Source organism: Nerophis ophidion, linkage group LG16 (genome assembly GCF_033978795.1).
Source record: "Nerophis ophidion isolate RoL-2023_Sa linkage group LG16, RoL_Noph_v1.0, whole genome shotgun sequence".
In the NCBI taxonomy this organism is placed as follows: Eukaryota; Metazoa; Chordata; class Actinopteri; order Syngnathiformes; family Syngnathidae; genus Nerophis; species Nerophis ophidion.
The window spans coordinates 17,295,207-17,321,332 of record NC_084626.1 but is presented as its reverse complement, the minus strand read 5'-3'; the positions used below and the strand labels follow the sequence as shown (position 1 = coordinate 17,321,332).

The 26,126-nt window shown below is 42.4% G+C and overlaps 1 protein-coding gene across 1 annotated transcript in view; it reads left to right on the top strand.

Annotated features, from left to right (window-relative positions):
• Nucleotides 1-434: 434 nt before the first annotated feature.
• The window catches only part of ptprt (protein tyrosine phosphatase receptor type T), a 489,779-nt gene continuing 464,087 nt past the window's right edge, over nucleotides 435-26,126 (top strand). The window contains exons 1-2 of the mRNA XM_061874425.1: nucleotides 435-541; nucleotides 2,277-2,402. Coding sequence (XP_061730409.1) covers nucleotides 439-541; nucleotides 2,277-2,402 — 229 coding nt within the window. The 5' untranslated portion in view covers nucleotides 435-438. The remainder of the gene's footprint in view (nucleotides 542-2,276; nucleotides 2,403-26,126) is intronic.

The window sequence follows — 26,126 nt, the reverse complement described above, 5'->3', positions numbered from 1 at the left end:
ACTTTAAGCTGTGTGTGTGTGCAGCGCTCATACTTCCTAAAAACCCGTAACGTCTTGCGTACACGTCATCATTACACGACGTTTTGAAGACGAAACTCCCGGGAAATTTAAAATTGTAATTTACTAAACTAAAAAGGCCGTATTGGCATGTGTTGCAATGTTAATATTTCATCATTGATATATAAACTATCAGACTGCGTGGTGAGTAGTAGGGGGTTTCAGGTAACCAATGACTCTATTAGTGTGGTTATGCATGTATTAATTGACTCTGGGGCCGATGAGAGCTTGATGGACTGGGGTTTAGCTATTCTGTACTGTCACCGCTCCAATGGAGGTGATACTAGGAAGATATTCTTACCCGAGAAAACTTACAAATCACAATACTCCCGTGGATCCAAAAAAGGTACAAGAAACATGGCCTTGGCTGTGGACAATACTATGGCAAGGGAACGCTGGAGGTACACACACGAAGTAACAAGAGACTCTGGCACAAGACAATGGGAGGACGAGACATTTATACACATGAGGGAGTGTGACACAGGTAAGCACAATCAGGCAATCGGGGAGCCATCAGACCAGTGAAACAGGAAGGGCAAGTGATCTGAAATGAGAGGGAGAGTTAACCTTTCAAAATAAAACAGGAAATGACAAGACAACATGACATCAGACGAAACCCAGACAAGGATTCACCCAGGTGGAACAATATTTAGCGTTGCAGATGTGTTTTCCTAGCTTCACATTTTGCTTCCTGTTTGTTAAGTAGTTTCTAATCCAGTTTAAGACCAACCCTATGATGCCATACAGTTCAAATGTTTTGATTTAAATAATGTGATTAATTGTGTCAAATGCTTTTGATATCTCCATCAACACTGCTGCTGCACATTTTTTTTATGTATTATTTCGACTAAAGCCGTCAATGTTGAAATATTAGCTCTGAATCCCTATTGTTTCTCAGTTAGTATTCTCTGTTTGTTTGTGAAACTTTCCAATCTGTTATTAGACCGGTTTTCAATGATTTCATATAATTGTAGAAGTAAAGAAACAGGTCTATAATTTGTAAATTGGTGTAAATCAGTGGTTCTTAACAAAGGTTCGATCGAACCCTCAGGAGTTCAGGGGAGATCAAAACACACCCAACTCTTCGTGTAAATACAAATTTCTCCCTGTTGGCATATTACAGATACGGCAACAGCTGACTGATTTGCAGGTGTGTAATTTGTTGTGAGTTTATGCACAGTCTTAGTTTTGTTGTTTGAACAAGGTGATGTTCATGCACGGTTGATTTTGTGCACCAGTAAAAAAAACATGGTAACACTTTAGTAAGGGGAACATATTCACCATTAATTAGTTGCTTATTAACGTACAAATTAGTAACATATTGGCTCTTAACTAGTCATTAGGTACTAATTAATGCCTTATTCGGCATAGCCTTATTAAACCCTAACCCTGACACTAACCCTAACCAAATAACTCTAAATTAAGTGTTTGTTACTTAGAATATGTTCCCCTATACTAAAGTGTTACCAAAAACATACAACTTTGTCTTGAATTTGAAAAAAACCCATAACATTTTTCACTAAAAAAGGGTTCGGTGAATGTGCATATGAAACTGGTGGGGTTCGGCACCTCCAACAAGGTTAAGAACCACTGGTGTATATGCTAAGATGCGGAGAGGGGGTAGAATAATTCTTCTTTGATTCTTCCTACTCCTTTTCAGATATGTTGAATGTAAAAATGTAAGAAATGTAGGAAAGTAGACATCCTATTTGTGTAAAAAAATTTGGAAAAAAGCCTTAGGGCGTGGCTATTAGAGGAGCCCATTAAAGTGAGTGATGTCTGCCAAACGCTGGCGGCGACAAACGAGCCAAATGAAGATAATTGATTCCACGACTAGAGCAACGGCGCTCGCTTCTATTTTCAAGCGCTTCTCAACAAATTAAAAGGGCTGTGCGTCAAAGCATATGTTTAATTAGCGGAGAGGGGATGCGTGTGCGGCGCTTGAGGCCAGCGGAGAAGGCTAATGCACTGGAAAAAATGTGGCTCGGCGCAATGTAGCGGCGAGTGTCTCAGACTTAATCGTGTTGACACTCGATCCGACTCGCAGCCGTCTCACTCTGCAAAGCAGCTTCAGGAGCCAACATATGCAGAAGCGCAAAAGCTGACAGCGCCGCTCTGAGGAGGAAATATGCTTCGAATAAAATTGTTCTTGCTCGCGCTTGTTTGTCAAGCGAGGTCAAAATGACGATGCTGATTGACATTTGTCGTCTTTGTGGCAGGCGGCTGTAACTTCGAGGACTCGTACAGCAGTTGTGGCTACAGTGTCTCTCTGGGAACCAATGGCTTCACCTGGGAACAAGTGGGCTCATGGGAAAAGCCCACCACGGACCATAACATACATCCAGGTAAGTCTCAATCAATCAATCAATCACCCTCTTTCTACTTACAATTTGTTTTGTTTGGCTTATTTCTCTTGATTAAGCCTTTCTTATATAGATAATAAAATAATATCTGTGCGGATATTATATTGGATCAATATCAATATTGACCAGTACTCAAGGCTACAATTTCAGTATTGAAAGTGAAAAAGTTGCATCAGGACACCCCCAACTGACCTTGCAGGTTCTTATGTAAACACTTAACAGTACGATCATTTAAACATATAAAACATATTACACATAAACAATCGATATTGCAAAGATGTTTGATAGTTGTTGATAGGAGTTTGTTGTCATTGCACAAGTACAACGAAACTATGTTGTCAGCACAAAGATTCGACAAACAAACAGTGTAAAGGGTTACAGAACAGGAACTCTGATGAGTCGCCAAAGGCGCCCCGTAAAAAATGGGAAAAAAGTAAAACGCTGGGGAAGAAGATGAGTAAAAAAATACAATCTCCTCTGAGCTCCTAAGGGGGCACAGTCTGGAGTGGGAAAAAACCTCAATGCCATGCACACATAAACATGTTACATATAATCACGACAAGTTGTAACAGAGGGGGGGGGGGAGTTGGAGCCCTGGAGGTCGACTGCTGCTATAAAGCACTGCCAGTCTTCCATCAGTCCGAAGGGGAATTAAGTGTGGGGTGGGGTTGGTGTGTGTGTGTGTGTGTGTGTGTGTGTGTGTGTGTGTGTGTGTGTGTGTGTATGCCCATTGTCTTGAGTGTGTTGATGTAGTGTCCAAAGACCTGGGCCGTTCTGCATGCAAGCAAAAGTTTGACTCCACGTGTCGTTGAGGAGGGACGGAGGTCAAGAGCGTCCATCATTGAGGTTTCATCGGGAGATGTTTTCTGAACAGCCTGCTCCTGTTGTTGCAGCGTCAAGGCCATTCGAGGGAGTCTAATCGTATAGTAGGATTTTTGTTTTTCCGCGGGCAGACATTACAATAACTTGTCTGTTCTATTTGTCCATGCTGGCTCTCATATCCAATTTTTCCCTTTCAACCAGTTTTTCCATGATGTGATCCGTTTTGTGATTGAGTTCAGAAATCGCCTCAGTATGTGATCCCACAGCCCGGCCCAAACCTTTCATTCCGACGAACAGCCTTTGGGTTCCTTGAGTGGCCGCCATCGTCTTACGAATTTGACGATACACCAGAGCAATGCTTAGCCCAATCAGCAGGTGCCCCGCGATCACGGTTCCAAATAGGTAGATGTCGTCCACGTCCTCGATGGAAAGGACTGAGAGGCACATGATTCTCCATTTATTCCGGGAATCTCTCACGTATCCCGCAGCAATGGTTCCATCAGGGCAGCCAGGCTCTGCAGCACCTCTTTTCCTCATATAAAATATTTTGTCAATTGAGTCGAGAGTCCAGCTGATCATTTCCATGTCTGATGTATGGATTTGGACAACAGCGCAAAGAAAGAGGCTTCAAAAAAATGTAGACAAGACAAAACAAAGAGAGCAAGCAGGGAGAAGAAGGGAGCGGGGAAAAAAATGTGACCGCCATCACCAGAGGCAATTTTTCAATTGTTTCAGACACATTTGGCCTGATTTACTAAGCAACAAACACCACGCAGTAAACAGCGTCTGCAATGTATTAAACAGCGTGGACTATGTGTGGGCGTGTTGCGAGCGATCTACTAAGACTACGTGTGCCATTGAAAAGTGGTATTCAAATAAGGATTTTGCGTGTTCGATACAAGGCATCACTACGGATACACTCTCAAGTATCGAATAGAAAAGCGCTTGATAAATCTAATCCATTATTATTATTATTTACTCAACATTCATGTTGTCGATCTCCAACCTGCGGCATGTTGGTATGTTTTCAAACAAGTAGGAGACGTGTACCACTTTTTATGGGTATTTTAGAAGCAGTTGTGCAGTGCATCCTATAAAAAAACACATTTTATTTGATTTATTTTTTATCAATCAATCAATGTTTACTTATATAGCCCTAAATCACTAGTGTCTCAAAGGGCTGCACAAACCACAACACAAACCACTACGACATCCTCGGTAGGCCCACATAAGGGCAAGGAAAACTTACACGCCGAATGTGCGTTTATTGGAGAGAGGCTTCACTTACTCTGCTCAAAGACGCAAAAAAACAAACGGATGCTTAAAGAAGTTTTCTTCATATAAGAAAACATTTGTAATGTATATTATATGTGAAAAAAACAAATGTCATTAAAAAAGTACTAAAGGACCAAATCACCAAAAATGATTCCCGGGCGCGGCACCGCTGCTGCCCACTGCTCCCCTCACCTCCCAGGGAATGAACAAGGAGATGGGTCAAATGCAGAGGACACATTTCACTTCACCTAGTGTGTGTGTGTGACAATCATACTTTGACTTTAACTTTAAAGGACACGAAAACGCCATAATTGAATTTGTTTTAATCAACTCTTAAGAAGGGAAGTGCACCTTTTTTTTTTTTTTTTTGCAGATTTTTCTTTTTTAACACATTCTTAATAGTAAATAAACTTAAATAAAAGTCAATTGGAGATCCTCCATTCCGCCCATAAAACCCAGTAAAAAAATATCCGAAAAGTTCCAACAATTCTCCATTTCATTGTCATGACTTGAATAATAACCAAGTGCTAGTGATATTGTTATTATAAGTGCTACCACAGGCAAAGTATTTATAGCGTGTGTGCCTATGTTTACATCATCGAGTGGTAAGGTGCTTCCTTGGCTCATTAAACTTTATTCTAGATAATGATTAATGGTTTTTAAGGCTGAGCAATATGGCAAAAAAAAATGAAAACAACTATTTTTTTCATATCATCCGATCTCAATTTAATATCACAATTTTTTGTATTTATTTATTAAAGACGGATTGTCCTGTGCAACGTTGCGTTGCATCCCTTCTATTTACTACTGCAATATCTTGTAACACACATTTCTGCCATGTTTGATTGAGGTGATATATGCTAACAGCTGTCAACTGTCATTTTGTTCATCTACTTAATTGTGCTTACTAGAGATACAATGGGTCAGGTAAACCACGCTAAGGTCTGTCCCTGGTTTTAGGGCCACGGTTTTGCTTATTTTTTGGTATTTGTTGTGGAGGTGAAGAAAACAACATTTTTTTCCTCTTAAAGTTTTTTACTTTTTTGCTTGTTATCACAAACTTCATATTGCAGTAAACAAAGTATAATTGGTGTAGTGAATGTAAACAACACTTTCAAATGATAACTTTAAATTTTTATTCCCTAATTACTTGTGTACATCAGTGCTTCTCACCAGTGCTTTGGTAAACAACAAGCGGTGACCTACATTGTGGAGTTTTTTAAAAACCTGACTGCTGTATTTTATATTCAATGAAAGTACATACAAGTTCAGTTTGAATTTGAGGTACTGTGAAATAATGTGTACAGGCATATAAAAAAGTTTAATGAATATTTCAGGAACAAAATGTTTTTTTTTTATCCACAAACTCAGAAATGATTTGAACACAAAATGTCTGCAGAAGGTTTTTGTACATGTTGTGTCAGAAGAATTAGATAAGAGCAAACAAACAATAATAATGTTTTTTTTGCCGATATCCGATATTCCAATATTGTCCAACAATTAATTACCTATACCGATATCAACAGATACCGATATATACAGTCATGGAATTAACACATTATTATGCCTAATTTTGTTGTGATGCCCCGCTGGATGCATTAAACAATGTAACAAGGTTTTCCAAAATAAATCAACTCAAGTTATGGAAAAAAATGCCAACATGGCACTGCCATATTTATTATTCAAGTCACAAAGTGAATTATTCTTTTTGACATGCCTCAAAACAGCAGCTTGGCATTTGGGACATGCTCTCCCTGAGAGAGCATGAGGAGGTTGAGGTGAGCTGGTTTGGGGGGGAGGGGCAGGGTTGAGGTGGAGGGGTAAGGGGGTAGCAGGGGTGTATATTGTAGCAGCCCGGAAGAGTTAGTGCTGCAAGGGTTTCTGGGTATTTGTTCTGTTGTGTTTATGTTGTGTTACGGTGCGGATGTTCTCCCAAAATGTGTTTGTCATTCTTGTTTTGTGTGGGTTCACAGTGTGGCGCATATTTGTAACAGTGTTAAAGTTGTTTATACCGCCACCCTCAGTGTGAACTGTATGGCTGTTGACCAAGTACGCCTTGCGTTCACTTGCGTGTGTAAAAAGCCTTAGATATTATGTGACAGGGCTGGCACGCAAAAGCAGTGCCTTTAAGGTTTATTGGCGCTTTGTACTTCTCCCTACGTCTGTGTACACAGCGGCGTTTTAAAAAGTAATACATTTCACTTTTTGAAACCTGTACTGATAATTTCCGATGTTACATTTTAAAGCATTTATCGGCCAATAATATCGGCCGTCCGATATTATTGGACATCTCTACAAAAGACTGATTAAAAATATTTACATCTGATTAATCTCATTAAATTACTGGTTGTGTTTAATCTCCCAGTTAGGACCAATAGGCCTACGGTAGTCTAGTCACTTTCTGTGAGTGACTGCAAGTCTGCATTCAGAGCAGGTTTACTGGTGAACTGCAGCAGATAGTGAAACTAAAGTTGTTGCTCCTTTTAAATGTGTTTCAACTTTTATGTTAGTGTTAGTCATATTTCTTTATTTTATTCTTCTGGGCTGAACTTCCAGCTGTGTAAGGGAACGAAGCACAATTCTGATTTATCAGTAATTACGTCGTGACGAGCCTGACTTTTGCATCGGTGGAACGAGTTGGTCGTGCACACACACACACGCAAACTTACACAAACACACACGCAAACGTACACAAACACACACACCTTCACAGACACACACAGTATCACGGTCAACAAAGGTGGAATGTTCCGTGCAGGATTACACCGAGCATCGTTTCTTTCCTACTGTTTATTACTGCGGTAACGACTAACAGACAATTTTGCATGTTTACCGAGGTAAAAATGCTAAGAGTTGATCATATACCCACCCAGCCGTATTTCGACAAGTTAGTACACATTGACAGCCAATTTAGACCCGGAAATGGCGAGAACATGAAAAGATGCTTGGTTCCACCCTTTTCTTTGTGAGGATTATGAATAATTGTTCATCTGAAACGGGAATACAAAGTTAAAAAAGTTAAAGTACCAAAGATTGTCACACACACATAAGGTGTGGCAAAATAATTATCTGCATTTGATCCATCACCCTTGATCACCCCGTTGGAGGTGAGGGGAGCAGTGAGCAGCAGCTGTGGCCGCGCCCATGAATCATTTTTGATGATTTAACCCACAATTCCAACCCTTGATGCTGAGTGCCAAACAGGGAGGGAATGGGTCCCATTGTAACAGTCTTTGGAATGACTCGGCCGGGGTTTTAACTCACAACCTACCGATCTCAGGTCGGACACTTTAACCAATAGGTCACTGAGTAGGATTCCCGGGCGCGGCATCGCTGCTGCCCACTGCTCCCCTCACTTCCCAGGGGGTGATCAAGGGGATGGGTCAAATGCAGAGGACAAATTTCACCACACCTAGTGTGTGTGTGACAATCATTGGTACTTTAACTTTAAACTTTAACAAGATTAACAAGATGCTAACAGTCTGCGTCCTAATGACAGCCGACATTGTACAGTAAGGTATGTTTTATTATGTCCGTTGGCTCTCAATAACTCTGCAGTGAGTAGAAATTAGTGATGTTATCGGAAAAAAAAAAGCAAACTGTCATGAGCCGTTGCCCGGATCATGTTTAGTTTAGTTTCTGACTCCCTCAGTTTGTGTTTTGAGCAGCCCTGGGTTTGTGTTTTAGTTACCATGGGTGCAAATTATTCTCACCTGCCTATTAGTGTTCGGGATGCTCACCTGCTCCTGGGCACTAATCAGAGAGCTATTTATTTCTGCTTATCACTACACTGTCTGGCTGTCTTATTTGCTTCCTGCAACAGTTACGTCGTTGACCTTATTTGATTCCTGAGCTAAGCTTCGGCATTCGGTTCGCCCGTTTCTATGCTAAGCTTTCGCGCTAGCTATTTCTTTAGCTTCCCGTGCTATCGTCACGCTTGTTTTGTTTTTGTATCCTGTATGATTTATGAAAAATAAATCATTGGCTTACCTCCACATTGCCTCTGGAGTTTCCGTTTGAATTCTGGAGAACGATCCACAAAGTAAAATTCTACACCAACGTGACACCAACATTGTAATGTGATTTTTAAATAATGTGTTGCCTATATCATAAATGTTATTATGAATATGCTTGTTTACACATTATAATACATTTAAAAAAAAAATTATATTGTTTTTTTAAGGCCTTTTTTGCTAGAATAGAGCAACTTCCACAGGCTCAATGGTAAGTGTACTTTTGATTGCATTTATTTAATATTTAGAATGCATTAAAAGAAAAAATAAATCCGTCATCATGTCTTTCATAATGATTGTGAATGGGAGGCAAATTTCCCCCAAAAAGTGCAGTTCCCCTTTAAGTCCACTAGCAGCTAAAATACGTAAAATGATGTTGCTAATTAGAAAACGTGTCGAATACTTTTTATTCCTGACCGTCCAAAATGTTGACACACACGGAGGATTCTCGTCTGTCCATCGTCTGTCTGTGCAGCGCGAGCACTGATCCTGTAGCCGTGTGTGGAAATGTCAGCCAGCACTTTCTGCGGACGCCTGCTGAGTAAAACGCAAAATAGTGCTTGCGAAATTGTGTTGATAAATCACATTGCACGAGCGAAATAATTATATTTGCATGTCCTCCTCCCAGCATCGTGGACGTTTCGATGATCAGCATATATTTTGCATATTATTAAAGACAGAGACGCCAAATGGATTGCACACCTAATTCTGCTCACTTCCGTCTATCCATCCATTTTATACAGCTTGTCTCTTTTGGGGTTGTGGGGGGGTGCTGGAGCCTATCTCAGCTGCATTCGGGTGGACCCTGGACATGTCGCCACCTTAACAGACGCAATCCACTTTGCACATGTTTAGTATATCAGGTTTGCGTGTGCTATCAGGTTTGCACGTGTTTTATTACATGCAAACCTTTAGTAAATCAGGCCCGCTGTCGGGTAGCACAGTGGCCTTGTGGTTAGAGTGTCCGCCCTGAGTCTGGGAATTCGTGAGTTCAAACCCTGGCCGAGTGATACCAAAGATCACAACTCCTTGGTTGGAATTGGGGGTTAAATCGCCAAATGATTCCCGAGCGGGGCGCAGGCTGGTGCTCACTGCTCCCCTCATTTTCCGGGGGTGAACATGGGGATGGGTCACAGGACAAAATTCACCACACCCAGTGTGTGACAATCGTTGGGATTTTAACTTTAAAAGCCTACTGAAATTAGATTTTCTTATTTAAACGGGGATAGCAGGTCCATTCTATGTGTCATACTTGATCATTTCGCGATATTGCCATATTTTTGCTGAAAGGATTTAGTAGAGAACATCCACGATAAAGTTCGCAACTTTTGGTCGCTAATAAAAAAGCCCTGCGTTTACCGGAAGTATATGCGCGTGACATCACGAGTTGCAGGGCTCCACACATATTCACATTGTTTATAATGGGAGCCACCAGCAGTAAGAGCAATTCGGACCGAGAAAGCGACAATTTCCCCATCAATTTGAGCAAGGATGAAAGATTCGTGAATTAGGATATTGATAGTGAAGGACTCGAGAAAAAAAAAAAAAAGCGACGGCTTTGGACGACGTCAGTGTGAGCGTTTCAGATGTAATTACACACATTTACTAGGATAATTCTGGAAGATCTCTTATCTGCTTATTGTTTTAATAGTGTTTTAGTGAGATTGTAAAGATTGTAAAGACATACCTCGAGGTCGGATGGCTGCGGTGAACACGCAGTGTCTCAGAGAGAAGCCGAGGAGCCAAGCTCACAGCTGCCTTTTTTGACAGCTGCTGCAGGACGACGAATAATCCAATGCTGTCTCCGGTAAGATATATATCACAATTTTCCCATCCAAAAACATGCTGGTTGACGTAGAGAAAACATGTTCGCTTGACCGCTCTGCTTCACAACAAACAAAAAAACACCGGCTGTGTCTCAGTGCTAAAGACAGCTGCAATCCCCCGCTTTCCACCAACAGCATTGTTCTTTATAGTCTCTATTATTATATGAACAAATTGCAAAAGATTCAGCAATACAGAATACTGTGTAATTATGCGATTAAAGCAGACGACTTTTAGCCGCTAGTGGTGCAGCGCTAATATTTCCTGTCAGTACGTGACGTCACGCGCACGCGTCATCATTCCGCGACGTTTTTAACAAAAAACTCGCGGGAAATTTAAAATTGGAATTTAGTAAACTAAAAAGGCCGTATTGAAATGTGTTGCAATGTTAATATTTCATCATTGATATATACACTATCAAACCGTGTGGTCGGTAGTAGTGGGTTTCAGTAGGCCTTTATCTTAAGTTGTTGCACAGCGTGTGTGTTCTTTGTCGCTGTTGTGTTCCTGATTCAAAGACAGAAAAGAACTTCACCACTATTGTTCAGGTCACAGCTGCCTCCATCAAAGCTTACATGTTAACAGTAGTTCAAATATCAAGATTGGTTACTGAATGATCTGCAGGGTATTTCGTCACAAATTGCCTTGACGTGGTCTGCTACAAAGTCTTAAAGGGACGCACACACAGCCAGCATAGGGTCTAATTTATCAATCAGTTCTCCACCAGTCCAAGCTCTTTGATGTTGGGCCAATGATCACTCATCTGAGAGGTGATTGGCGTCTTGTCAGACGCGGCGTAGGGAGATCTGTCAGTCTCCACTCGGCTGGCCGAGATCTGATGCCACCGAGCGCTCCCTCCCTCCATATGCTCGTCTCTCGCGGCTATCTGTCTCATCTCTGGTTGCGGGCGGTGCTTGTCACGGCCGATAAACATCACGGCTGTGAAACCTGTCACGTCGTAGGCGACCTATTGAGCGCACATTGCTGGAGAAGCCATAGATCTGACCCAGCAGCATGAGGACAAATTGTGTTTGTCCAGTCTCTTTTGTCTCCTGCTTTGATGTAGTCTTTCTGTATTTGTGTTATGTTTCTGCATTGTAGAGAATGTTTTTGAGCCCCCTGGTGATTAACAAACATATATTGACGGTGCAGACTGAACAACTGAGATTGTCTTGTAGTCCAGTCCACTCTTGGTCAGGTCTACAGTCTTGTCCCTGAGATCAGCTATTAGGTCTTGCCGTCAGTGGTGAAGGAGTTTGAAATCAAATACCGTATTTTTTGGACTGTAAGTCGCAGTTTTTTTCATAGTTTGGCCGGGGGTGCGACATGTACTCAGGAACGACTTGTGTGTGAAATTATTACCACAATACCATAAAATATCAAATACTATTATTTAGGTCATTCAAGTCAGAGACTAGACATATAAGATTTCATCGGATTTAGCAATTAGGAGTTACAGATTGTTTGGTAAACGTATAGCATGTTCTATATGTTATAGTTATTTGAATGACTCTTACCATAATATGTTACGTTAACTTACTAGGCACCTTCTCCGTTGGTTATTTATGTGCCATATAACATACACTTATTCAGCCTGTTGTTCACTATTCTTTATTTATTTTAAATTGCCTTTCAAATGTCTATTCTTGGTGTTGGATTTTAGCAAATACATTTCCCCCAAAAATGAGACTTATAATCCAGTGCGACTTATATACCGTATTTCCCCGAATAGCCTCCGGGCATGTAATATGCGCCTGCCTTGAATTACTGCCGGATAAAACTCGCTCCCCAAATTTATAAGTGCATGCTTACTTTTACCGCCGGGTCAAATACGTGACGCCATGAGTGACGCTTCCCCTGCTGTCATTTTCCAAACGGCGGAAGAGTTTTTTTGTTTGTACTATATGTAAACCAGGGGTCTTGTTCCACAGCCATACAGAGCACACTGATGGTTGTGATATAAAACAACTTTAACACTCTTACTAATATGCACCACACTCTGTAAACCCTAACCAAACAAGAATAACAAACACATTTCTGGAGAACATTCGCTCTGTAACACATTATAAACGAAACATAACCTTCACGGTGGAAGAGGGGTTAGTGCGTCTGCCTCACAATACGAAGCTCCTGCAGTCCTTGGTTCAATCCCGGGCTCGGGATCTTTCTGTGTGGAGTTTGCATGTTCTCCCCGTGAATGCGTGGGTTCCCTCCGGGTACTTCGGCTTCCTCCCACCTCCAAAGACATGCACCTGGTGATAGGTTGATTGGCAACACTAAATTGGCCCTAGTGTGTGAACGTGAGTGTGAATGTTGTCTGTCTATCTGTGTTGGCCCTGTGATGAGGTGGCGACCTGTCCAAGGTGTACGCGCCTTCCGCCCGATTGTAGCTGAGATAGGCACCAGCGCCCCCCGCAACCCCAAAAGGGAATAAGCGGTAGAAATGGTTGGATGGATGGATATTATACACCCGCTAGCACCAAACCCCCGCACCCCCTCTCCGTGCGTCGGTTGAAGTCGGCGGGTTTGGGGGCGCGTGTATAATAAAGCCAAGAGTCATGGATGCATTGGAATTCTGGGTAATTCTTATGTTGCGTTCGGATTAGATAGTACTTTATTCATTCCGTCAGGAGAGTTCCTTCAGGAAAATTACAATTTTCAGCACAATCCCATTCAAGATCAGACAAACATTACAGGGAGACAGAACAGGATCGCTGACGGGTCTGCCGGCTTCCAGCGCCCCTTACAAAAAAAAAGGATGAGATACAGGTAAACAAGGGAGGGGGGGGGGGGAAATAGAAGATTAAAATGAAATTTAAAAAAAATAAATACATTTAAAAAAAAAAAATTAATTAAAAAAAAAAAAAAAAAATATATATATATATATATATATATATATATATATATATATATATATATATATAATATAATGTGTTATAATGTGTTTATAATGTGTTACAGAGCCAATGTTCTCCAGAAATGTGTTTGCTATTCTTGTTTGGTTAGGGTTCACAGAGTTTGGCGCATATTAGTAAGTGTGTTAAAGTTGTTTGTATCACAACCATCAGTGTAAACGGTATGGCTGTTGACCAAGTATGCATTGCAATCTCACATGAGAACCAGTGAAATGCATGTGTCCTACCGGCACGCAGATAGCATGGTGTAAAGGTGGGCGCGATGACTTGTGGTAGAACAGCGGTCCCCAATCCCGGGTCCGCGGCCGCAGAATAATTTTCTATTATTTTTTTTTTTATCACACTCAATTTTTTGCTGCATGCCATTGGTAAGCGCAGCGGTGAGAAGAGGTTTTAAAATTATTAGCGCCTGTTTATTTTTACCGCATGCCTTGAATAAGCGCAGGAGTGAGAAGAGGTTTTAAATTAATTAGCGCCCTGGCGGCTTTTCAAGGAAATACGGTATGTTTTTTTTCCCTCTTTATTATTCATTTTGGCAGGTGCGCGTTATACTCCGGAGCGACTTATACTCCGACAAATACGGTGCTTATTTTCCCCCACTAACAGTGGGGTAAGAAGTGATGTTTTTTTCCACAGCCCTACCCCTAGCCTGTGTGTATAAGTATCCACAAGGTCCAAATTGAACACATTTACACAGGAAAACACCAACAAACTCAAATATGGCACGACGGCCTAGTGGGGTTTATTTTTTAACAATATCTGCTGGGGGTGTGGCTCCGGATTTTTTAATGAAAAAAACGTGCCATGCCTCAAAAAAGGTTGAAAAACAGTGCACTAGGGCTCCATGGAGCGATACAGTCATCACTTGACAGCTCGTTGATCTGACTAGCGGATCGACGAAGATTCCTCTCCTGCTTTGTTTTCATCTGATCACACTGTTGTCACCTTCTCGACGGCTCGTGGATCTCTGGGAACACCAGGGTTGGCTTTTTTGCTAACTTTTTATCGTGTTTGTTCCAAATGATCTTCACATCAGATGTATGACAGTGAGCGTTTGTATTGACAACGCATTCAATCCATAGTGAGCGTCACATGACCTTCCTAGCAACACCACCTCTGAAGTCTTTACTTTTATTGGAATTCCAAATCTTTCTTTTGCTTCTGAAAGCTTCCCTTTGTTGTTTGCTGTGTGTCTCGCCTCCATCACTGCTCTCTATTTAAATGGACTCTGCTTTTGCTTTCCCTTTGGTTTTAGCAGGCGTTTGACAGCTAAAACCTCTTCCTGCGCTCCCAGTCATCGAAGGCAATTTGGGCAAAGTCTGTGTTCGCTCAGCTGGCAAATGTCAGAGCAAAACTGAGTTTGTTTTTAGACTTTTTTTTTTTGAACAGCGACTGACAAGCAAACTGCGGCATACGTGAAGCCTCTCGGCTCCGCCTGTCCTCGCGTTGCCTTTCAAGATTTTCATCGCAGACGTCCCCGCCTCCTGAGGCGACTCTGTCCTAAAATGTGCTGCTAGGTTTCCATCACTGATCTTATTTTAACTTTGACAGCTTGATAGCAAAGAGTTGTACTACTTTGACACTTATTTGTGTGTTGTGTGTGAGCTCGTCAGCTTTCTTTGTCCTCCTGAGGCTGAAAACAAACCAAGGCCAATCAGAGACTTACTGCACGTACAAACACACACACACACACACACACACACACACACACACACACACACACACACACACACACACACACACACACACACACACACACACAATAATAGACTTGTAAATGATAGTGTTTGAGTGTGTGCATGCGCACATGGAGTGTGGCTGATGGTTGCAGAGGTTAAACATCTCGTCTGCTTTTTTGGTCCCTGTGGCTGATTGGAGGGCTCTTGTGAGGCTCAACTTGATTGCATTTGTGATTTGTGGGCGGGTGGTGTTGCACAAATGACAAATGGCACAGAGCTCTGATGACATGTTGACAGAAGGACAGCCAGCCTTTTTTTCCCTGTGTCTCAATTGGAGAAATTTCAGTTTCTAGTCTTTTCAGTGCATTCACACTAAGAAGTACATCCACAGGCAGTACACTGGCAGTACTTTTGTGCTCAAAGCGGTCAAAATGGTGAGTCTGCAGCGTTGGAGACTTACAGGCCCAAGTTAGGGATGGGCGATATTTCCACAAGGTCTGGATTGATCACATCGATGCCCTGGAGGGGTCCCAGAATATCCCTAAAGAACTAAAATGGTTCCAATGATGATAAATGGGGTGACCCTACCCCAGAGTCTTTGGAGCACCAGGACTTTTAAGAATAAGGCCCCTTCTACGCTAAGCCGGCTAAGGTTATCCAGGGTAAACCCCATCTAACCTTATCTTTGGCCACACACACAATGGTCGTTTAAGACCCCCTCCCTGCGTCCGCCGGCGCAACGTGACCTAGTACGCGTGCACAGAAAATGGTCATAGTCACCTCCAGTGTTGATTTAAATGTAACTTATCTGAACAACATCCAGTGTTGTAGTATTTCAATTAACTGGAATCCAGTGTGCTGTGGGGCCCTATTGTAGTGAATCACACCTGAGCCATCATAAATGAATCAAATCTTTAATGGACATGTGAATGTAAACAATGTGAAAAAGGATATTTTACATTAGTCAATCTAGGGATCTAGACATCTGGTCAGGACACTCCTCACTCTTTTGCCTTCACCTTCATCGTCCATTCCTTTTTGGTGACTTTATATAGTCTGGACCTATACGTTGAGTCCGCGAAATACATGGCTGACAATAACTGATACAGTCTGCTTTGCCGTTCCAAAAGCATTCGCCGTTTTCCGTAGTCTTCCCTCGACGACCAGGTAATACAAATAACACGTCATAGGTCATAGTCACCTCCAGTGTTGCTTTAAATTGAACTTATCTGAACAACATCCAGTGTTGTGGTATTTCCATTAACTGGAATCCAGTGTGCTGTGGGGCCCTATTGTAGTGAATCACACCGAGCCATCATAAATTAATCAAATCTTTAATGGACATGTGAAAGTAAACAATGTGAAAAAGGACACTTTATATTAGTCGATCTAGACATCTGGTCAGGATACTCTTTTGCCTTCACCTACATCGTCCATTTATTTTTGGTGACTTTATATAGTCTGGATCTATACTTTGAGTCCGCGACATAAATGGCGGACAATAACTGATAAAGTCTGCTTTGCCGGTCCGAAAGCATTCGCCGTTTTCCGCAGTCTTCCTTCGACGACCAGGTAATACACCTTTTTTTATCACATTTAAGGGAGCCCGCATTCTCCTTGTCTCTCCTTCGACAAGTGGACAAAGTTTTTCGGTAAGTAGAATCACAGCTGACCTCGCCATTCGAAAGTTTTCTTGTGGTCTGAAAAGTGTTGTATCCCAAATAGCTGCAATTGCTTTCTCTCAAGGTATTCATGTGTGATTTCCACCAGCTTCTGTACAGACGGAAGGACAAACACAGGCATGTCTGGATGACTCGCTTTCATATATCCAGGAGTTACCTCCAAGTTACTAAACCGCTTTATTATGAAGCTGGCTGTGGCGCGTTCTTTCTGACGTCACTTCCTGTGTGGGACGCGGTCTTTCTGGCGTCACTTCCTCTCCTAACTCAGTTTGTTAACGATCAATGAGTCCATACAAAGCTAAGAGCTGGAGATTCAAGAAATACACGGCGCACTTACCTGTGTAAAAAAATGTCCAAGGAGGGGAACCTTAAACGATAGTTTAGTTTGGCTGAAACAGGGCTTAATAATTATTTGTTTGGGGACGGCATGGAGCAGTGGAAGAGTGGCCGTGCGCAACCCGAGGGTCCCTGGTTCAATCCCCACCTAGTACCAACCTCGTCACGTCCGTTGTGTCCTGAGCAAGACACTTCACCCTTGCTCCTGATGGGTGCTGGCTAGCGCCTTGCATGGCAGCTCCCTCCATCAGTGTGTGAATGTGTGTGTGAATGGGTAAATGTGGAACTAGTGTCAAAGCGCTTTGAGTACCTCAAAGGTAGAAAAGCGCTATACAAATACAACCCATTTATCATTTATCATTTGTTTAAGGAGCGATCCTTAAAAGTAGCGTCAGATTTACCGCCCGTACGAGCAACCCCTATGGTTTGAATTGGGGGTTGAATCAACAAAATGATGGACGAGCGTGGCCACCGCTGCTGCTCACTGATCCCCTCAACTCTAAGGGGATGGAACAAGGGGATGGGTCAAATGCAGAGGGTAATTTCACCACACCTAGTGTGTGTGTGTGACTATCAGTGGTACTTTAACTTTGAACTTAAAAAAAGCTAATGCTCTGTGGTAACCGAGCAACGCAGGAAGTGATCACTGATCAGTGGCAGTGACACTTATAAATCACTTATATCGTGAAATAGTTTTCAGCCATTTCGCCCAGCCCCAGTAGGAAGTATATTTAAAAAAACGTGTTACGTTTCACTTGAAAACTCACTCAAACAGTGAGGATAACAACTCGTATTCTGTCAGCAATCACTCAGCCCGCATTTGTGCGTCTTTAAACACTTTCTATTTTCTCCATCTTGTGGGTAAAGACCTCCACATGGAAGCTTCCCTCTGAGTGTGAATATGAGCAAGAAAGCAGCAAGCAGACGGAATGAATAAAAAACACACAAGACACTCGCACACGATTCATCAGGGGGAGCAATAAATGCCCATTTTTAAGAGCAAGGCAGCATATAAAAGCGGGGATGGCAGGAATAATGGCTCCCTGTGGGCCCGTGATAACTCTCTGTGTTTATTTGTGAGCGCCAGCTAGACGGAGAGGCAATAATGTCTGAAAATGACACACAAGCTGCAAGGGAAGGCCGCCGTGAGGAGAGCCGGCCTCGTCCTTCCATTTTTTCCATCCAGTCGGAGCCCCTGATGGCTTTCTTCTTCATTTGCAGTTAGCGGCAGGATGATACGCCCGTCTCCCGGCTGCCGGGTCCTCATTACCCGCTGCAAATGGGCCTCCGAGCCCGCCTGTGTCGCGCCTTTGTGCGCGCCTACCTGCGTGTCTTCGTGGATCCTGCTGCTGTCAGGCCATATAAATGACCGTAATATTCCCAAAGTGATTCTTGGCTTGAGGCAAATGGAAAAGAAATAAGCTCTTAGAGGAAATAACTGAAAGTGTGTGCACAAAAAACTCAACTTGCCGCCGAATTTGCTCTTGGATCCCGAAAGCAGAGCCAGGTGATCAGAAAATACTCCATACAAAAACTATGTGAAAGTGTTAGCATTGTTGCACACCTGTGTGCACCTGGCCCACCATGTCATTGTAAATATTGTGGCATCCAGTCAGGCATGCCACTGACAGTTTTTTTGTGTTTTAGTTTTTTCCTCTGTGTTTAGCATTTCCTGTCCTTAATTCCTGTCAACACTCTTATTTTGGATCAGCTTCCTGTTGGTCTCCCTGTGTGCTGTTTTCCCCTCAGATGTGGCTGATTGGCACCTGGCCACACCTGGCGTCAATCAGCCCACTCCTATTTTACCTGGTTTGTTCCTCCAGTCGAGTGCTGGATTATTGATTTGTCGATGTCACTCTTGTCGTTGCTACCTGTCGTGTTTTGTCAATGCAGCGTTGCGGTAAGCTTTATTTGATTGCGGTTTTTAGCTTACTGCCTTTTGTTCCCTGCTTCCAAGTTTGTTTTCATATTTCATGTACTACTTCTGTTTCCTGCTTGAACCTGCTAGCTTCCACGCTAGGCCTTTTTGCTTTTGCTAGCTTCCATGCTAAGGTCCGTTTAGTTTCCAATCTACCGTGCTAGCTCTTTTTGTTTGTTATCCGCCCACGTGCCCGCTTTTTGTTGGTACCCTTTTTGTTTTTTTCTTGTTATAGTATTTTTATTAAATCATCTTTTCTCACTCCATGCCGGCCTCCATCTCTGCATCTTGGGGTTCGTCACCAACAAACTCTGACAGTCATCTTACCTTAGAAAGTAATTAGTTACAAATTATACTATCACTTTAGTACGGAGAACATATTCTATTCACCATTAATTAGTTGCTTATTAAAGTAAGAAAGACTTAGTTTTGAATTATTTGGACACTAGATGAACATATAAAGGGTTAGGGATAGGGTTACTAATAAGCAATAATTCTGAGGTTATTAAGGGAAGACTCTTAGTTAATGGCTTACTTGTTGTATAATAAGGCCATTCAGAATAAGGCATTAATAAGTACTTAATAATGACTAATTAAGAGCCAACATTTTACTAATTTGCATGTTAATAAGCTACTAATTAATGGTGGATATGTGTTCCCCATACTAAAGTGTTACTCAAATGACTTCTCTCAAAAAGTAATTGAGTTAGTAACTCAGTTACCTCATCGTAAGAATAATTAGTTCATCAGCTAAGTAAGCTTAACGTTATTTTTCATTTCGGTATGCTGTTTTGTTTGATAACATCTTTATTTTCAAATATGTTTTATATTAACTGATTAAATAATCAAAACATTATGCATTTATCTGAACTCAGTTGATTGCTGTGTGCCATATGATATACATAGAAATAAAAAATTATAAAAAATAAGTATTCTGTAAAGTAACAGTATTAAATATTGAAAGTACAAATTTATACACTAAGGTAAAAAGGCAAAAAGGAACAGTGTGATGTTCTGCACCTCTATACCAAAATACAGCTTAAAAGAACTTTGATAAATCTATTAGCAAGTTTTGGGCAATTAAATGAGATGAATTCAAGTAAAACGTTTATAAGTGTTCCTAGATGACATTCTGACAATAAAATTACATTTGTGTGCAATTTTTAAAGTCTTTGCTCAAGGTAGTTTTAACTATGCAAAAGAGTAATCACCTGTGAATCATCATGATTATCAAAATTCCAAAATATATCACGAGTGTACATCTCTGCAGTGACCCAAGATGCTGGTGACAGGAGGGTGATGTGCAGTATTTAATTCTAAGTATTTACAAAACCCAAAACCAGTGAAGTTGGCATGTTGTGTAAATGGTAAATAAAAACAGAATACAATTATTTGCAAATCCTTTTCAACTTATATTCAATTGAATAGACTGCAAAGACAATATATTTAATGTTCGAACTGGGAAACTTAGTTTTTTGCAAATATTAACTCATTTGGAATTTGATGCCTGCAACATGTTTTAAAAAAGCTGGCACAAGTGGCAAAAAAGATTGAGAAAATTGAAGAATGCTCATCAAACACTTATTTGGAACATCTCACAGGTCCATCCATCCATTTTCAAGTATCTATGCAAAGCGAAAGCCATTTATCAACACCTAGAAACACCACCATGGGCTTTGCTGGGCCGGAGCTCATCTAAGATGGACTGATGCAAAGTGGAGAAGTGTCGAGTCTACATTTCAAATTGTTTTTGGACTATGGACGTTGTTTCCTCCCCAACAAAGAGGATTGTTATAGGGGCAAAGTTCAAAAGCCAGCATCTGTGATGGTATGGGGGTGTATTAGTGCCCAAGGAATGGGTAACTTACACATCTGTGAAAGCACCATTAATGCTGAAAGGTACATACAGGTTTTGGAGCAACATATGTTGCCATCCAAGCAACGTTATCATGGACGCCCTTGCTTATTTCAGCAAGACCATTTCAAGCCACGTGTTACAACAGCGTGGCTTCGTAGTTTAAGAATGCGGGAACTGGACTGGCCTGTTTGTAGTCCAGACCTATCTCCCATTTGAAAAATGTGTGGCGCATTATGAAACCTAAAATACCACAACGGAGACCCAGGACTGTTGAACAACTTAAGCTTTACCTCAAGCAAGAATGGGAAAGAATTCCACCTGAAATAGCTTCAAAAATTGGTCTCCTCTGTTCCCAAACGTTTACTGAGTGTCGTTAAAAGGAAAGGCCATGTAACACAGTGGTAAAAATGCCCTTGTGCCAAATTTTTTGCAACGTGTTGCTGCCATCAAATTCTATGTTAATGATTATTTGCAAACAAAAAAAATACTTTTCTCAGTTTGAAGATTAAATATCTTGTCTTTGCAGTCTATTCAATTGAATATACGTTGAAAAGGATTTGCAAATCATTGTATTCTGTTTTTATTTGCGAATTACACAAAGTGCCAACTTCACTTGTTTTGGGTTTTGTTATTCATACAAGGAGTTCAGCAGCACATATTGTCCATAACCAAGGCAATCTTCCAGGGCAGGCTGGCTTATAGAGAAGGCTGATTGGCAACTACAAACAAGGTGTGCTCAGGTTGCCAATCAAAGACAGTTAAGGGAAACAATCTTTAGGCCAAAGTGGTGAATACAGACAAGAAGTGAACAGAAATAGGAGTGCTGCACAGGAAACAATGACCGAAAATAAGGAAACACAACACCACATCAGAATCTGATTTTAAAAAATGGCTGCATTTGGGATTGGGGTTGTTACATAAACATTCTTGCTTTTAATTTCAATGAGCGAAAAGTAGTGCTGGTGTTCTGTCGAATTTGGCAGCTTCCTTGAAATTGTTGAACCATTGTTGGACTGCGGAAAATATGTTTAACACAGTTGTAATACACTTATGCACCATTTGTGGCAGTATTGAGAATATCAAACAAACAGTTTTGTGCAAAAGTCATAGACAAGTTTTCCACTATAATGATTAACACGCGTGATCTATATAACACTACGTGGTGCTGTTGTCTGTCTGCTCTTTTTGTGGTGGTCAGGTCATATTCATAAAGTATTTATCAATAGTAAAGTGAGTCAGTCACTACAGAGTGGGACAGGACTTTATTTCTTGGACCCAACTAGGATTGTACTGCGTCACACTGCTGAATACTCCTCAGACATCCCGAGGCTGCCAGTTAAACAGAAGACGCTCAATGAAGTGCATTATTTATTAAGCAACCGTGTGTCCATCAGGCAATGCTTCTGCAGCCTCAAAGTCCTATGGGGGTTAAGACGAGACTTTTTTTAGATCTCTGAAGGCAAAAAGAAGGTGTCGCAAAGTTGCAAAGACAAAAAGAAGAATGTTGGTAAAGTTTGGATAGTATGACCGTGTTTAGTCAAAGGGGACATTTGTTTCCATCCATCCATCCATCCATCCATCCATCACCTTCCGCTTATCCGAGGTCGGGTCGCGGGGGCAGCAGCCTAAGCAGGGAAGCCCAGACTTCCCTCTCACCAGCCACTTCGTCTAGCTCTTCCCGGGGGATCCTGAGGCGTTCCCAGGCCAACCGTGAGACATAGTCTTCCCAACGTGTCCTGGGTCTTCCCCGTGGCCTCCTGCCGACTGGACGTGCCCTAAACACCTCCATAGGGAGGCGTTCGGGTGGCATCCTGACCAGATGCCCGAGCCACCTCATCTGGCTCCTCTCGATGTGGAGAAGCAGCGGCTTTACTTTGAGTTCCTCCCGGATGGCAGAGCTTCTCACCCTATCTCTAAGGGAGAGCCCCGCCACCCGGCGGAGGAAACTCATTTCGGCCGCTTGTACCCGTGATCTTATCCTTTCGGTCATGACTCAAAGCTCATGACCATAGGTGAGGATGGGAACGTAGATCGACCGGTAAATTGAGAGCTTTGCCTTCCGGCCTAGCTCCTTCTTCCCCACAACGGATCGATACAACGTTCGCATTACTGAAGACGCCGCACCGATCCGCCTTTTGATCTCACGATCCACTCTTCCCCCACTCGTGATCAAGACTCCTAGGTACTTGAACTCCTCCACTTGGGGCAGGGTCTCCTCCCCAACCCGGAGATGGCACTCCACCCTTTTCCGGGCGAGAACCATGGACTCGGACTTGGAGGTGCTGATTCTCATTCCGGTCGCTTTACACTTGGCTGCGAACCGATCCAGTGAGAGCTGAAGATCCCGGCCAGATGAAGCCATCAGGACCACATCATCTGCAAAAAGCAGAGACCCAATCCCGTGGTCACCAAACCGGAACCCCTCAATGCCTTGACTGCGCCTACAGATTCTGTCCATAAAAGTTATGAACAGAATCGGTGACAAAGGACAGCCTTGGCGGAGTCCAACCCTCACTGGAAACGTGTCCGACTTACTGCCAGCAATGCAGACCAAGCTCTGACACTGATCATACATGGAGCGGACCGCCACAATAAGACAGTCCGGTACCCCATACTCTCTGAGCACTGCCCACAGGACTTCCCGAGGGACACGGTCGAATGCCTTCTCCAGTCCACAAAGCACATGTAGACTGGTTGGGCAAACTCCCATACACCCTCAAGAACCCTGCCGAGAGTATAAAGCTGGTCCACAGTTCCACGACCAGGACGAAAACAACACTGTTCCTCCTGGATCCGAAGTTCAACTATCCGGCGTAGCCTCCTCTCCAGTACACCTGAATAAAACTTACCGGGAAGGCTGAAGAGTGTGATCCCACGATAGTTGGAACACACCCTCCGGTCCCCCTTCTTAAAGAGAGGGACCACCACCCCGGTCTGCCAATCCATCAATCAATCAATCAATGTTTATTTATATAGCCCCAAATCACAAATGTCTCAAAGGACTGCACAAATCATTACGACTACAACATCCTCGGAAGAACCCACAAGAGGGCAAGGAAAACTCACACCCAATGGGCAGAGAGAATTCACATCCAGTGGGACGCCAGTGACAATGCTGACTATGAGAAACCTTGGAGAGGACCTCAGATGTGGGCAACCCCCCCCCTCTAGGGGACCGAAAGCAATGGATGTCGAGCGGGTCTAACATGATACTGTGAAAGTTCAATCCATAGTGACTACAACACAGCCGCGAGAGTTCAGTTCAAGCTGATCCAAGACAGCAGCGAGAGTCCCGTCCACAGGAAACCATCTCAAGCGGATCAGCAGCGTAGAGATGTCCCCAACCGATACAGGCGAGCGGTCCATCCTGGGTCCCGACGAGCGGTCCATCCTGGGTCTCGACTCTGGACAGCCAGTACTTCATCCATAGTCATCGGACCGGACCCCCTCCACAAGGGAGGGGGGGACATAGGAGAACGAAAAGAAGCGGCAGATCAACTGGTCTAAAAAGGAGGTCTATTTAAAGGCTAGAGTATACAGATGAGTTTTAAGGTGAGACTTAAATGCTTCTACTGAGGTAGCATCTCGAACTGTTACCGGGAGGGCATTCCAGAGTACTGGAGCCCGAACGGAAAACGCTCTATAGCCCGCAGACTTTTTTTGGGCTCTAGGAATCACTAATAAGCCGGAGTCTTTTGAACGCAGATTTCTTGCCGGGACATACGGTACAATACAATCGGCAAGATAGGCTGGAGCTAGACCGTGTAGTATTTTATACGTAAGTAGTAAAACCTTAAAGTCACATCTTAAGTGCACAGGAAGCCAGTGCAGGTGAGCCAGTACAGGCGTAATATGATCAAACTTTCTTGTTCTTGTCAAAAGTCTAGCAGCCGCATTTTGTACCAACTGTAATCTTTTAATGCTAGACATGGGGAGACCCGAAAATAATACGTTACAGTAATCGAGACGAGACGTAACAAACGCATGGATAATGATCTCGGCGTCTTTAGTGGACAAAATGGAGCGAATTTTAGCGATATTACGGAGATGAAAGAAGGCCGTTTTAGTAACGCTTTTAATGTGTGACTCAAAGGAGAGAGTTGGGTCAAAGATAATACCCAGATTTTTTACAGAGTCACCTTGTTTTATTATTTGGTTGTCAAATGTTAAAGTTGTATTATTAAATAGAGGTCGGTGTCTAGCAGGACCGATAATCAGCATCTCCGTTTTTTTGGCATTAAGTTGCAAAAAGTTAGCGGACATCCATTGTTTAATTTCATTAAGACACGCTTCCAACTGACTACAGTCCGGCGTGTTGGTCAGCTTTAGGGGCATGTAGAGTTGGGTGTCATCAGCATAACAGTGAAAGCTAATACCGTATTTGCGTATGACGTCACCCAGCGGCAGCATGTAGATGCTGAAGAGTACAGGGCCAAGGACCGAACCCTGGGGAACTCCACACGTTACCTTAACATAGTCCGAGGTCACACTGTTATGGGAGACGCACTGCATCCTATCAGTAAGATAAGAGTTAAACCATGACAGGGCTGAGTCTGACATACCAATTCGTGTTTTGATACGCTCTAATAAAATATTACGATCGACGGTATCTAAAGCAGCGCTAAGATCGAGGAGCAGCAACATAGATGACGCATCAGAGTCCATCGTTAGCAATAGATCATTAGTCAATTTTGCGAGGGCTGTCTCAGTCGAGTGATTTGCCCTGAAACCGGATTGAAAGGTTTCACATATATTGTTAAACGCTAAGTGTTCATTTAGCTGCTCTGCAACAATTTTTTTGAGGATTTTCGAAATAAAGGGAAGGTGAGACACCGGTCGGTAGTTTACCATGAGGTCAGGATTGAGGTTAGGTCTTTTAAGGAGAGGATGAATAACCGCTTTTTTGAATGCAAGGGGAACAGTGCCCGAGGAAAGTGATAAGTTTATAATATTTAGCACTGATGGACCTAATAATACAAAAAGCTCCTTGATAAGTTTCCCAGGAAGTGGGTCAAGTAAACATGTTGTTTGTTTTATTCCATTTACACGTTGTAACAATCCTTCTAATGTTATTTCATCAAAACGAGAGAAACTATTTTGGATATTTGCAGTATCCGCCGTATATACCATCGTATCTGTGTTACTATAACCCAGTTGTAGCTGGGACGCATTGTCTTTAATCTCCTTTCTAATAAGTTCAATTTTCTTATTAAAGAACTTCATAAAGTCATCTGCCGAATGGGTGGAGCTACTGGAAGGAGTCCCTTGTTGGGTTAACAATGCTACTGTACTAAACAAAAATTTTGGATCGTTTTTATTAATGCGGATAAGATTTGAGTAATAATTAGTTTTAGCTAAGGTAAGCATGCGTTTATAAGTTATCC